General features: G+C 35.1%; 1 protein-coding gene and 1 non-coding gene across 2 annotated transcripts; one reads left to right on the top strand and one right to left on the bottom strand.

The window, feature by feature from the left end:
* The first annotated feature begins 717 nt into the window (after positions 1-717).
* On the top strand, positions 718-1,823 carry LOC107902420 (abscisic acid receptor PYL4). The gene has a single exon (XM_041092905.1). The coding sequence runs from the start codon at positions 998-1,000 to the stop codon at positions 1,628-1,630; it is 633 nt and encodes a 210-aa protein (XP_040948839.1). The 5' UTR covers positions 718-997; the 3' UTR covers positions 1,631-1,823.
* Positions 1,824-11,990: 10,167 nt separating this feature from the next.
* Positions 11,991-12,096, bottom strand: LOC121217995 (small nucleolar RNA R71). The gene has a single exon (XR_005914268.1). It is a non-coding gene; the product is annotated as a small nucleolar RNA R71 (small nucleolar RNA).
* Between the last annotated feature and the right edge of the window lie 1,603 nt (positions 12,097-13,699).

The following is a 13,699-nucleotide window of genomic DNA, read 5'->3' as shown; positions in this document are numbered from 1 at the left end:
CAAACTAGGTAAGGACCAAGTTGGCGAAAATTGGTTGGAAACTTGGAATAGAATAAAAAAGAAATGAACGAAGAGGACAAAAATAACGAGTTACTGAGCCCAAGGCCAATGGAATCCTATTCATTTCAAAAGTTGCAGGAGTAAATTAAATGGGAGAAACCTGGCTTTTTCTTTAGCTTTTTGCCTTTCTTGAGGGGTAGATGATTAAAGTTATTTATGGGTAATAAAATAGATTTAACTTCACTTTTATATAGAAGTGAATTTTTATTATATTCTAGACTCATCCCAAGAAATTAATCCAATATATTATAAATGAAAATTATTTTATTAGTGATGCTGATTAGATATCTTACCTGCTTGCTTTTTCGATAAGTATGTTCGAAGTTGCATGAATTAATGTGTGCTCAGCTAAAAAGATGTGATCAGATCTTGATGTCGAATTTCATATTGAATTATGCATACCGACACACTTGGGGTTTTTATTTTACGTGCTGCTACTTTTCATTTTTATATTTTGATTAGTGACATTAGCCAAACTGTACATTGTCAGTGAAAATAATTGAATAGCTAGACCACCCAAGACCAACAGCCATTTTTGATGTGGGTGCTAATATAAGGATTCAAAAATTAATACAGCAGTAACAACTTTTTATTTATTTTTACTTCTAAACGGGGAAAAAACACAATTAAGAAAGTGTCAGTATTGTACCATGAATAATATAATTGGTGTATATATGTGTATATATACCTAATTAAACAAAGTCCAAAAGAAGCTGCAACTTGGTGATCCACTTGCTGTACTGATCTCTTCCTTTTCTTCTTGTAAAAACTCCAAGCTCTGCCCTAACAAATCCTTCAAATTATTCCAAGTGGATCTGTTTATCTATGCAAATATGATTTGGAACCCTCTCCTATATATTCAACCTCTACCCCTGCCCTACGCGTTTTTGTTTAACATGAGCTCTAACCCAAACTCACATTCATCCACTTAGCCGCCATGCCTTCCTCACTGAAGCTCCATCCACCGCTCGCCGCCACTATTGGCACCTGCAACCAGAAACAAAATCAACCCATCACAACCAGTACCGCACTGACTAGGTTTTTCCCTCTTCCTTGCGGGATCTCGTTGCCTGACACGGTGGCGACGTACCATGTCCACACCCTGGGACCTAACCAGTGTGGTTCAGCAGTTGTTCAAGCCATCGAAGCCCCTATCGAAACCGTTTGGTCAGTGGTTCGTCGTTTTGATAACCCTCAAGCTTACAAGCAATTCCTCAAGAGCTGCCACATCATCGTCGGGGATGGCAACGTGGGCACCCTCCGTGAGGTACACGTGGTGTCCGGCCTCCCAGCGGCATCCAGCGTGGAGAAGCTTGAGATCCTTGACGATGAACGTCATGTGCTTAGCTTTAGCGTGGTTGGAGGTGATCATCGGTTGACCAATTACAGGTCTGTCACAACCCTACACCATTCTCCCAAGGGTAACGGGACACTTGTCGTTGAATCATTCGTCGTAGATATACCAGTCGGAAACAGTAGAGAAGATACGTGCATTTTTGTGGATACCATTGTACGTTGCAACCTTCAATCTTTGGCTCGAATGGCAGAAAATATGGCAAGAACAGAATAATCATCATCATCATCCCCATAATGTATAAAAAGAAAAAATCTAATTCTCTTTGATTTTTTTCCTTTGTTTTCTTTCTTTTTTTGCGATATGAAGTATCTATCTCGTTCATTTCTTTACCATTTTCTTTTTTGTGTATATTATTGCTTTTCCCTTCATTTCTCTCTATGTAATTATGAATGCGTTTGTTCTTCTATTTTAGATGTGTTTCAATGGAGAAGCTAGGTTACATCCTTATCCTTATTTGTGCTTCTACTGCGTATTTAGAAAAAAAAAAAAGACTGTATAATTTTGTATACACTTAATCATATATATCATATAGTTAACAACAGCGCATAGAATTATTGTTTACAGTTTTATTAGCTACTTAATCAATTATATACTGCTTTCCTTTGCGTGTGTCTGTATATGAGAATAGAGAAATCATGGTTTGCTTAAAATACAGCCAAATACCAATGCTTGTTTTGAGAAAAATAATTTGATGAATGGAAATGAAAATTAAATATATCAAGCCAACAAAAGAATTTAATCAAATAAATCCATTTTTTTATGGTAATACTAATTTTCTACAAAACAATCAACAATAAAAAAATATTTTAATGAGTAAATTATTATTTTACATAATATCATCCAAATAATAAAAAAACCAATACAAAATATATATTCTATGTTAAAGAAAATTCTCACTGTAAAGAGGTAAGAGATTGGAATTTGTAATTGAAGCAGATAATAACATATTATTAAAAAAATTAAAATTAAAATTACCTAATTCAATTCGTAATTATTTATCATTATTAAAATCAGTACTAATTTATACTATATAGTATCCGTGTACAAATACAAACCAGGCATTGAATGCGGTTTGAAGGCAGACAAGTTTATTTTGATAAACAATGTTCTTTCTTTCATTATTTAACCATTTAATTAATATAAGCTCCCCGTTAATTATGCTCTACATCGTACTATAGTACTACTAAATTATTCGTTTACATTTTCCTATACTTTTTAGAGAATATATTACTTAATTACACTTTAATAGAATAAATAACTAATGATGATCCGAAAGCCGGTTTATGGTAAGCATGTGAGAGACTAATATATTGTCATTCGTTATAATATGTAATTAGTAATATTTATTTATACTATGAAAAAGAATACTTATATATACGGTTCTTTAAAGTTTTTAATTATCATACATGTTTTTACAAGATAGAGAGACCATGGAGTAAAAAAACCTCAAATATCAATTATTTCAATCATTTCATATTGGTTTTCAATTGGATTTTAAGTTCCAGATGTTTGGATTTCAAGTCATTTTAGGTTAAATTATTCGATTTTGTTAGTCGAATTTTTCGGTTTGAATTATCTTATGTTGAGGTCATTTCAAATTATTTATTCAAATCATTTCGAGTCCTAATCATTTCTAGTTCAAATCACCTTAAGTTTTGAATCATTTCTTGATTCGGACTTTTTATAATCATATCAAATTAAATTTACAAATTCAAATTAATCTATTCAGAATTTATTACCATCACATTTTTTAGTATAGGCGCATGCATGGAGAGATTTTGAATACTTAACTATATAAATATATATAATTGAGGAGATATTCAAAAGAAAAAAAAAAGTAACAAATACGTTACCTCCTCTTGAATTTGGAATTTGATGAAAACTGAACATCATCTTTAATCAAAGTGTGAAAACATGATTATGATAACTTTTGGAAGAGAAATAATCAACAGCAAATTGCAACTTGAATTTTATAAACTCCAACTTGATGTAGCAAACGATGCAAGTTGCTTATATTTGTCTGTGTTTTAGGCAAGGGAAGGGAAGAGGATGCAAGTTGGGTTGCAACTTGGCAAGGAGGCTTTTATTGTTTCACATTATATTAATGGTTTAAATACCAAATTAAAAGCCACCCATTTTAGTTGTTGCTATCTCGCTGTTTTGACCGAGTGCTGCTCAAACCTTCACCACATAAGAAAGCTGCTTGTAATTTTTATTTGGGAGCTACGAATTTTGTATTAGCTGTTGGATAACAATTATATAATTTTAGAAATTAATGTTAAAAGTTCTGCATTAAAAACGTTTAAATTAAATTATTAAATTTTAAAAGAGATTAAAAATATAATTTTACCATTTAATTAAGGCTTTGTTCTTGTACGAATTTAAGTGTTTGGTTTACCATCGGGAATGAATTTCAGTTTATGTATGTACTTAATTTGTCTTGAATAATCAGGCATCTTTTATACCTTTTCTTATTCTGTTGTTTTTAATCTGGTTATTTGTTTTTCTTTTGGATAAGTAATAAATTTCTATTTATTCAAGAAGCCTATAATACATCAAACATGGCAGTGTTTGCTGCAAGGCATTGCATATTGCAAAGCTAATGATATCAGCTTTAAATCTGTTAAGAACATGCAATCTCAAAGCTACCGTTTCCTTTATCCTCTCCAATAGCCTATTCACTTGCAACTGTGTTTGAATAGTGTAGTGTTCCTTTCCCTCCAAAGGAAGTAGAAGAATGGATTCAAAGTAATGCGCAAGATGAGAGTGATCAATGCTCTTCCTTTTGTGTCGGAAAGTGCCCAATGCAACTCTTCCCTCCAGCTAACAATCCTCCTGCTAATAATTCTAAGATTTCTTGCCAAAGTTGTTTGGAGCCCTTGCATGTAAAAAACAGGTGATCGCAGGTTTACTTCCCTTGTTTCCAGAGCACACAAATTTCATATGTTGTCATAATCCACCTAGCGAGTTGATTTTGGGTCGGTAATCTGTCTTGAATTGTCACCTAGAACATAATGGAATGGTGAAAAAGATTAAACCAAAACCAAATGAGTTTATGTTGGAGACTGTTGTACAATAATTCTTCTGAATAATGGTATAGGATCAATTAGTTACTATTGAATTATCACAACTTTAATAGTTAAAATAGGACCCCAAAGAGACAATACACATCCTCTTGATGATAATAATGTAACACCTTATATTGGATTTGAAAGACAATCAAATATAGAGGCATCACATCCATTGTCAGAGCAACTCAAACAATCAAACTTATAGTAAAACTACCAATAAATTCAAGTTAAAAACATATTATCCAATGATCCACATAATTACATATCAATATAGGTGAAAATCAAGTTCAAATGGGCCCTAATACAAAGTTTTGAGGTCAAAATTGATCAAATGGGGAGCTAGGTCTTAACAGTTTGGCCAAAGTATCAAGACAAGGCATGATGTCTCAAGGCACAGGGTCTATATCTCGATATTTGTAAGCTCTGAAACCAGATTTGAGCTACTGACTTACATGTCTCAAGACACAAAAGCCATGTATCAAGACTTAACCCTCTATGTTTCGAGATAATTAAGCACACCACATCTTGAAACATACACTTAAAAATGCACGTTCATGCCAAAATACTCATCCTATCTCGAGGCATGCTCAACCTATCTTGAGACTTGAACCCAGAAACACATAAAATTGACATTCTAAGCCATGCAATCATGCTCTAATTATGCACAAACATGTTCAGCACTGAACTAACTTATTACCAACAGGTCTAACATGCATAAGTTTATGCTTTAAAACATAATGTATAAAAATTAGACAACTTGAGTAATTAAAAGCAACTTGAACAATATTCATAGCTTCAAATCTTCTATGCATAATTGATAAAAATACCCTTAACGTTAATGGGTTTTTGGGTTTGAGCCCTTAACCTTCTTTTTTGGATTGACTCCCTCAACATTATGGTTTTTAAAAAACCAGTTCAATTTTAACGGGAAATGGAAGTTGACTGTCAGTCAACCACAGGTAGATGACGTGTCAAAGATGCTTGACCAATTTCAAAGATGCCTACGCCTTCTTCCATTTCTTTCTTTCTTTCCCTCGGTTCTTGCAGTTTGCCCATCTCCAACTCCAAGAAGCCCTCTCTGCTTCCCTTTTTCTCCACTCATCCCAACCTCCACCACCACCGCCTTCCCTCTCACTCCTTACTGTCCCAATCCCTACCACCGCTCCCTTTCCTATCACTCCTCACAGTTGATCTCACCACAAAAGTCCCAAAACCTTCTCCATCTCCATCCTTCTCCTCCTCCTCCTCCTCCTCTTCCTCCTCCTCCTCCTCCTCATCACCATCATCAATGTCCAGTCCGTCTCTCCTAGCCCTCATCGAGCTCGCCACAACCGCAATCAGAGGCTTAAACGAATAAGACAATTTCTTCAAACACTCAAAATTTTATGCAACCAAAAAAATAAAGAAAAAGAAAAAAAAGAGGGCTCACTGTTGTAACCCATTTTCGAGTATAGCTTGCTCTTCTACGATCTAATCCATGGAAATACCAAATCCAAATCAAAATTAGCCGACATGAATCCATTAATTAGCCTCCCTTAGCTCTTCCAAAACGTAACTGAAACCTCCAACAAAGAGAAAAAACACTCAAATAAAGCCTTACCTCTGCCATTTTGCCTTCTCAAGAGAACCTAAAACGAAAACAAAAGAAAATCGACTTAGATACTGCTAGATCTAGCAGAAAAAAGGAGAGGAAAAAATGATTAGAAATCTATGGCTTTGATTTTTCTCTCTCAAACACTAAAATAAATAAGTCGATGTGAAAATTTGATCGATCGATGGTTGGACACAATGGCGACAACAAATAGAGGGGAAGAGAGAAAGAGGAGAAAAACAAAAGAGATGGAAAAAATGAAAAAATAAATCTGATCGATCGATGGTTGGACACAACGGTGCCTACAACTAGAGGGGAAGAGAGAAAGAGGAGAACAACAAAGAAGATTGAAACAAAAAAAAAGAATTTTGTTAAGCAATTTTGTTTTTTATAGATGACATCATATATGTCTTCATACTTATGTGGCACGCCACATAGGCTACTTTGTTTACTTGCAGTTTGATTGTAGGTCAACTCACGTTTACCGTTAAAATTTGGTTGATTTTTAGAAAGTAGTAACGTTAAGGGTGTCAATCCAAAAAAAAAAAGGTTAAGAGCTCAAACCAAAAAACCCATAAACATTGAGGGTATTTTTTTTTACAATTATGTTAATCTTCTAACAAGTAATCAAGATAATCGTATCAAAGATCCACAAAATATTCAACACGTACCAAGATATCAAATGACCAAAAATGAATAATAAAACTAATACAAAACCCTTAAAAGATATGAAAAGGCTTAGTAAATGCCAATGTCTACTAGAAATCATAAAGGGTTTATAAAAGCAAGTTTCTAAGACTCCAAATGTCGTTGTTGCTGGAACACAAAATCCACCCTCTAGTTACATGTAATCTACGCACGAAACAATAATCTACACACCAAAATTTTCTCAAAGCTCAATGTTACACAACTAATGTTTAACAAACTTTATGCATATATTAAGTCAAAAGCATACTATATATGTCAATATACAACCAAATTTGGTGACATTTAACACGATAAATAGAGTCACTTAATGCAATATTTCATCATGCATACACAATGGAACTAAAACACTACAATCATTGAATTACAATCAATTAAATAAAAACTTGAAGAAATTAAATTAATTTCTAAGTCATGTTTTATACTTAGCGAGAAAATGCATTCATTGTAGATAGTGATATGTGCGATTCATTTATCTTACTTATTGTTTTCATTCATTCCACAGATTATCAATTCTACATGCAATTCACTTTGAGTTATCTCGAGCTAAGGAAGAGACCAATTGGACACATATAATTAGGGCTCAAATAATTTGTAATTAAGTTTTGACTTTTTGCCTATTAATTACAACTTATATAATCATGGAGTCAATCCACTATAGTACCATGATTAAACTCTCCCTTATTATATATCATTACGAAAGCTAGTTGATCATGCCTCAAAGTGCGTGCACCAAGACAGAAGAATTTACAAACAAATATGAAAAAAATGCAATGTACTGCAAGTGTAACAGACCTAGTTTTAATATTTATAAAGATGTACAATGTAATACCTTTCAAAGTACTCTAAGGATCAAACCCAAAGGAGGTACGTGATAAATTTTAGTTAGTAGAGAAAACATAAAACATAGGAAGTCTAGATAGTTATTTATCTAATATCTATAGTATGACAGATGATAAAATAGTAATAAAGCACTAAGTTAAAGGACCTAGTTATAAAAATATCAAAAGTTGCAAAAGAATCATGTAAGACACGGAAATGAGAATTGGTTAATTTCCATGTTCACAATTAATTTCCGGATTAGTGAATTTAACAAATAAATAACTGAGTTGCCATGGAATTTATGTAACATCATTAGCACTATCTAAAGATTTCTAAGTTAGGAAGGATGATTATTCTAACACAAGCATGCTATTGTGATTTCTCTTAAAAACTTGCATACTTATTTTTGTTATTTATTTAATTTAAATTTAAGCATACTTAGAATAGTTTAGTTTAATTAAAACTCATCACTTTAATCTATTTTTCATCAACAACCAATTTTCTTAGTAATTAATTTCACAATACTTGATTTGCATAAACAATCCCTGTGGAGGCGATAACTCTTACTCACTACTTTATTACTTGCCAATGAATGTGTATACTTACACATCAATTGAATTATCTCGAGACAAGTTTTTGGCGCCATTACCGGGGACTATTATTGTAATCATCATTTGTGAAATTATTTTCTTTTTTGCAATTTGGTTTTTTTCCTTATTTTTTTAACTTCATTAATGTTTGTGATTTTCTTTTCAGGTGTTTATGAGCATTGATCGAATTATCGACTTACTCCCAGTAGACCCCGAAATCAAGTGGCCATTTAGACAAAGAAGACGAGAAAGACAAGACTAGAGACAAGTCGCATACATGAATCCTGATCAGAACCAAGATCAAGGAAATGAAGTTGCTTATGCTCGAAATCCAGTCCTTGTTGCTAATGATAGGGACCGAGCCATAAGACAATATGTTGTGCCTCTTTTCCATGAGCTTAATCCAGGTATTGTTAGACCCAAGATTGAGGCACCAGAGTTTGAGTTGAAGCCGGTAATGTTCTAGATGCTTCAGACAGTGGGCCAATTTAGTGGGATGCCCACAGGAGATCCACACCTTCACCTTAGATTGTTCATGGAGGTGAGTGACTTTTTCAAGCTAGCCGGAGTAACCGAGGATGTGCTAAAGGCTGAAATTGTTCCCATATTTACTAAGGGACAGAACTAGAGCATGGTTAAATTCATTGTCACCCGGTTCAGTTTCTACATAGAAATAGTCGAACTATAACGCCCTAAAACCCGGCCTAGAAGTTTAGTCCAAATTTCAGAGGTCACATTGATCACCGAAGAGATCTGAAACAGTTTTACAAAACGAGTTGTTAAAATCTTATTCAAACAAAGTTATTAAAATTGTACTAAACCATTTAGCCCTTTTAGGATTCAAAACAGAGAATTCAAGTCACGTTGAAAGCGCTCAGAAATAAAGTTCCGAAGTTTCTAGGAATCAAAACAAAACTACTTACAAAAATCCAAAATTAGATTGTACCATAGTCTTAAAACAGTTCACAAATTTAAAAATCTAAAAATTCTATTTATTAGTCCGGCTTAAAACATGTCACTCCGAGGCCTCCGGCATGCCAAGTCCAGCGACAGAAAATGAGGGTACCTGCAAAGGAATAAACTACGGGGGGTGAGCTACACGAGCTCAGTGTGAGCTCGAAAACAATAGATAAATGAACACCAAAATGTCACAAATAAAAAAAAGCTCAATGGCAATCTGATATACAAATAGTCTTCATAAACAAATCAAACATGTCAGTACTGAAACACTTCAATCTATAAATAGTTAGTCTCGCAATCAGACAGACAAACAGAATGCAGAATGAATGCAACAAGTCATAAAAATCCCACCCAACTAGCCAAACACCTCTTCGTCCCCCAATCACACCCCAAAAAGAGCTAATTAAGCTCATCCAACCATGCACACCACATAGGACCTCGAAAGGCCCATCTAACCCTACACACCAAGTATGTGGACTAAGCCACTCAACTGCTAATATGCAGCAGAGCTAACATATATGTTGTACTGTGCGGTAAACCGCTATACAGACGAAGTGCAGTTGAAACTGCCAAAACAGATCAGACTCCCTTCTCTTCACAACTAACCCAAAAAGATTAATGGAAATGCAACATGCACACCATTTGAAGACATACTTACAGAAAAAAAAGCACGGAATTGGAAATACAGACATTCAAATGCCCAGAATTAGAATTAGATATAATATAACATCAATTAACACTCAATTGAATCGTTTAATTAGAGCTATGATTGTCAATAACGTAAAAGTCCTGGCCGAAACAAAGTCCCGACCTCCCTTACAAAGACCTAGCCAAGGGTCAGAATAGACGAAATCATAGTCAGATTAAAAACAGACACAGTACAAAATTTGGCAACATAAGGCCACACGGTCGTATGCCCCGGCCGTCTGGGGGTCTACACGCCCATGTGAAGGCCACACATGCCCGTGTGGAAGGGGCACACGTCCGTGTGAGCAGCCCATGTAACTCATTTTCCAAAAGTGCTAAAAGTTAAGAGTAGAGGACACACGGCTGTGTGGCACCAAAATTGGCCTTGAAGCCCTAATTCCCAATTCTACATGGCAATGTGAACCACCCATGTTAGGGCACACGCCAGTGTGGCCACTCGTGTGGTCACGAAACCATACCAGAACGCGCTGCAGAACATGCCTTTGCTCTCGAAATGCTACCCAACCACTTTAACCCAATACCACACCCAAAACCCATAGTATTTCAAGCAAAACCGCAACCATTGACAGTTCGAATGATAATTTTTCATAGATACACCAAATATGTCGAATTTCACTGAACTAAATCAAAATTTCAACAATGAAAAGAAAGAGTTACCGAACCCACACCTATTTTGCGAACCAAAGCCCCTAAACGGATTGGACGTCACCACTTACCTGATTGAAATTTCAATTCCACAAACAACTAATCTAAGAACTCAACTAATTCAATTTGAAAGTCACAGAAAAACATACCAAAAGATGACACTTACCTGATTCAAACTCCTATTAGATGAAAATGTGAGGCAATGACATGTGAAGTCGGAAAGAAAATAAGAAGAACAAACTACGATGATTCCTAAAAACAAACCACCATGAAAACGGAAGGTAGAAGGCGGAGAAGATAGAAAGAAAAACAAACATGCTAGAGAGGGAGATAAGAATGAGTTTAAAATTTTTTTTAATTCATTAACTAAAATAAGATAAATAAATATATAAAATAAAAAAATATACATAAATATCTAAAATAAAATTACTCCCATAAACATACGAAGATTCGAACCTAGAAACTAGAGGCAAATTAACACACAACAAACCACCACACCAACTAGCCAATTCTGACATAAAACATAACAACAAACCCATTTATCCGATCTAGCCACTAACCCTACCTACAAATCACAGAACTTTTAACCCCAAAATCTGGGGTGTTACAACTGACCCCTCCTACAAAAAATTTCATCCCCGACATTTCAAACTAATAGATAGCCGTCTAAACACAAAACTCACTACTACGCTCTCGTTGTGCACTCTAATCTCGGACACTACCATACTATACTTCCACACCTCACACACCTAACCCAAACATTTATCCCATAAACCAGATCAACATACTTACATATACGGACACTTAAACCCAAACCTCAACCACACATCCATAACACTTAGCCACTGAAGCAGATACTCATTTATCCATCACACACATAAACGTTATCCAACAAATAAACATCAATGTCATTCAAATAAATAACACACAGAATCACAACAACCTACAACCATACCTGTCTCAATGTCGTCGCGGACACTCCTTAATTCGATGCTCCATAAACCTGCATCTAAGACATGCTCCCAACTTCTTCCAACAGTCGCCTGAATGGCGCTTCTTACAGTGCCCACAAACCAATACGCTCACAATATTACCAAAACCATTTGTATAACCTTCACCAACACCCAACTGCGTTCTTATACGCTTCGCAGACCAAGGCTCCAACCTCAAAGAACGTGTTTAAAATCTTTTTTTAATAAGATAAATAAATACATAAAATAAAAACAAAAATACATAAATATCTAAAATAAAATTACCCCCACAAACACACACGAATATTCGAGCCCAAAACCCAGAGGTAAACTAACACACAACAAACCACCAGACCAGCAGGCTCATTCTGACATAAAACACAGTAAGAAACCCAATTGTCCGATCTAGCCACTAACCCTACCTACAAATCATAGAACTTCTAACCCCAAAATCTGGGGTGTTAAACGAACATTTATTAATGAAGTATTTCGCACCTAGTAAAAATGCTAAGTTGCTGAATGAGATCACTGCTTTTCTGTAGATGGATGATGAATCTCTATATGAGACGTGGGAGAAATTTAAAGAACTACTAAGGAACTGCCCTCACCACGAGATTTCATATTTCATCTGGCTAGAGACATTTTATAATGGTCTTAATACACACACGAGGATGGTGGTCGATGCTTCAACAAATTGTACTATCATTTCTAGGTCTTATAACGAGGCTTATGAAATCATTGAAAGAATTTCCACTGACAACTACTAGTGGCCAACCAACCCAGCAGCTTCAGAAATACGAGTAGCAAAAGTACATGAAGTGGAAGCTCTCACTTCACTTGCAGCTTAGATATCTTTCATATTGTCAATGCTTAAGAATTTTACTACTAACGGTCTTAATAATGTTGTAGCCCAGCCACCAAGTTAATTTGAAACCATTTTCTATGTATACTATGCAAATGGATACTTGTTTGAGAATTGCCCATCAATCTCAAAATCCATTGTAACATCCATAACCCGTATCTGTCGCCCAAATAGGGTTACAAAGCATTACCAGAGTTTACGTTTCAAAACTATCAAAAATTTAAAAACATTTCATTCATATCATCAATCACAGAAAAAAATCAATAACATATACATTGTCCCTTATACGAGCCCTTGAGACTCTAAAAATACATTAGAAACAAGTCAGATTTAACACCCCTAACCCATCACTGTCGCTGGAACAGGGTTATGGAGCATTACCAAAATTTACAAATAAAATAAAAATATTTTATATCATTTAACATTCATGTCAAAAATCAATCATATTCAATCATATTGTCCAATATATGAGCCCTTGAGGCCCGAAATTCATATTAGAAACAAGTCGAGACTAAACCGGGTGCTTAGAGAATTTTTCAAAATATGTCAAAACTTTTCCAATATGCAGGGGACACATGCCCGTGTGGCCAGGCCGTGTGGGTCACACGATCAAGAGACATGCCCGTGTCTCAGGCCGTGTGGGCATTCGAAGTAGGGCACATGGTCATGTCCCAGCCCATGTCCAAATTAGGGTGCTCATTAACTTTGGTCACATAGCCAAGCCACACGCCCGTGTGCTAGGCCGTATGAGCATACTGAATTTGTGTGCTAGGCCATGTGAAAATTTTTACACATTCTGTTTCTAAATTTTTAAGATGCAAGGGACACACAGCCAGATCACACACCCATATGCTAGGTCGTGTGTTACACACAGTTAAGATAGATGCCTGTGTCTCTGCTCATGTGGACAAAAATAGGCCAATACCAAATCCACTTTTCTCACCCAATTTGTCTTCCACCTACATCAACATTTCAACACTTTCCAACCAATACAAGACATTTAAATCAAGCCAAAACCAAGTTTAACACATTTCATAACACCCCATATGTCCAAGTATTCAGTCTGACTTAATTGACCATATAAACCTATATGCATAATTTACCAACCATGTTATCTCAAACCATTCATCAACATATCCATAATTTATCCATCACTTAATCATACCAAACACAACAACATGATAAAGCCACACATATATAGATATCAAAATATGTCCAACTCAAGCCATTCTAATGGCTATTTACAACAAAATGCTATTAAGCCAACATTGGCCAATTTACCCTATACATGCCATTATAACCAAACTTAGTTTTCTATATGTACCAAAATGGGCCGATGGATAGTGTAATGATATCC

The sequence above is a fragment of the Gossypium hirsutum genome, chromosome D05 (assembly GCF_007990345.1).
Source record: "Gossypium hirsutum isolate 1008001.06 chromosome D05, Gossypium_hirsutum_v2.1, whole genome shotgun sequence".
Classification (NCBI taxonomy): Eukaryota; Viridiplantae; Streptophyta; class Magnoliopsida; order Malvales; family Malvaceae; genus Gossypium; species Gossypium hirsutum.
The sequence above is the reverse complement of the archived record's forward strand: the minus strand, read 5'-3'. Positions and strand labels throughout refer to the sequence as shown.

Bases quoted from the DNA above. Each gene is read 5' to 3' on its own strand.
- LOC107902420 (XM_041092905.1), top strand. From the start codon at position 998: ATGCCTTCCTCACTGAAGCTCCATCCACCGCTCGCCGCCACTATTGGC.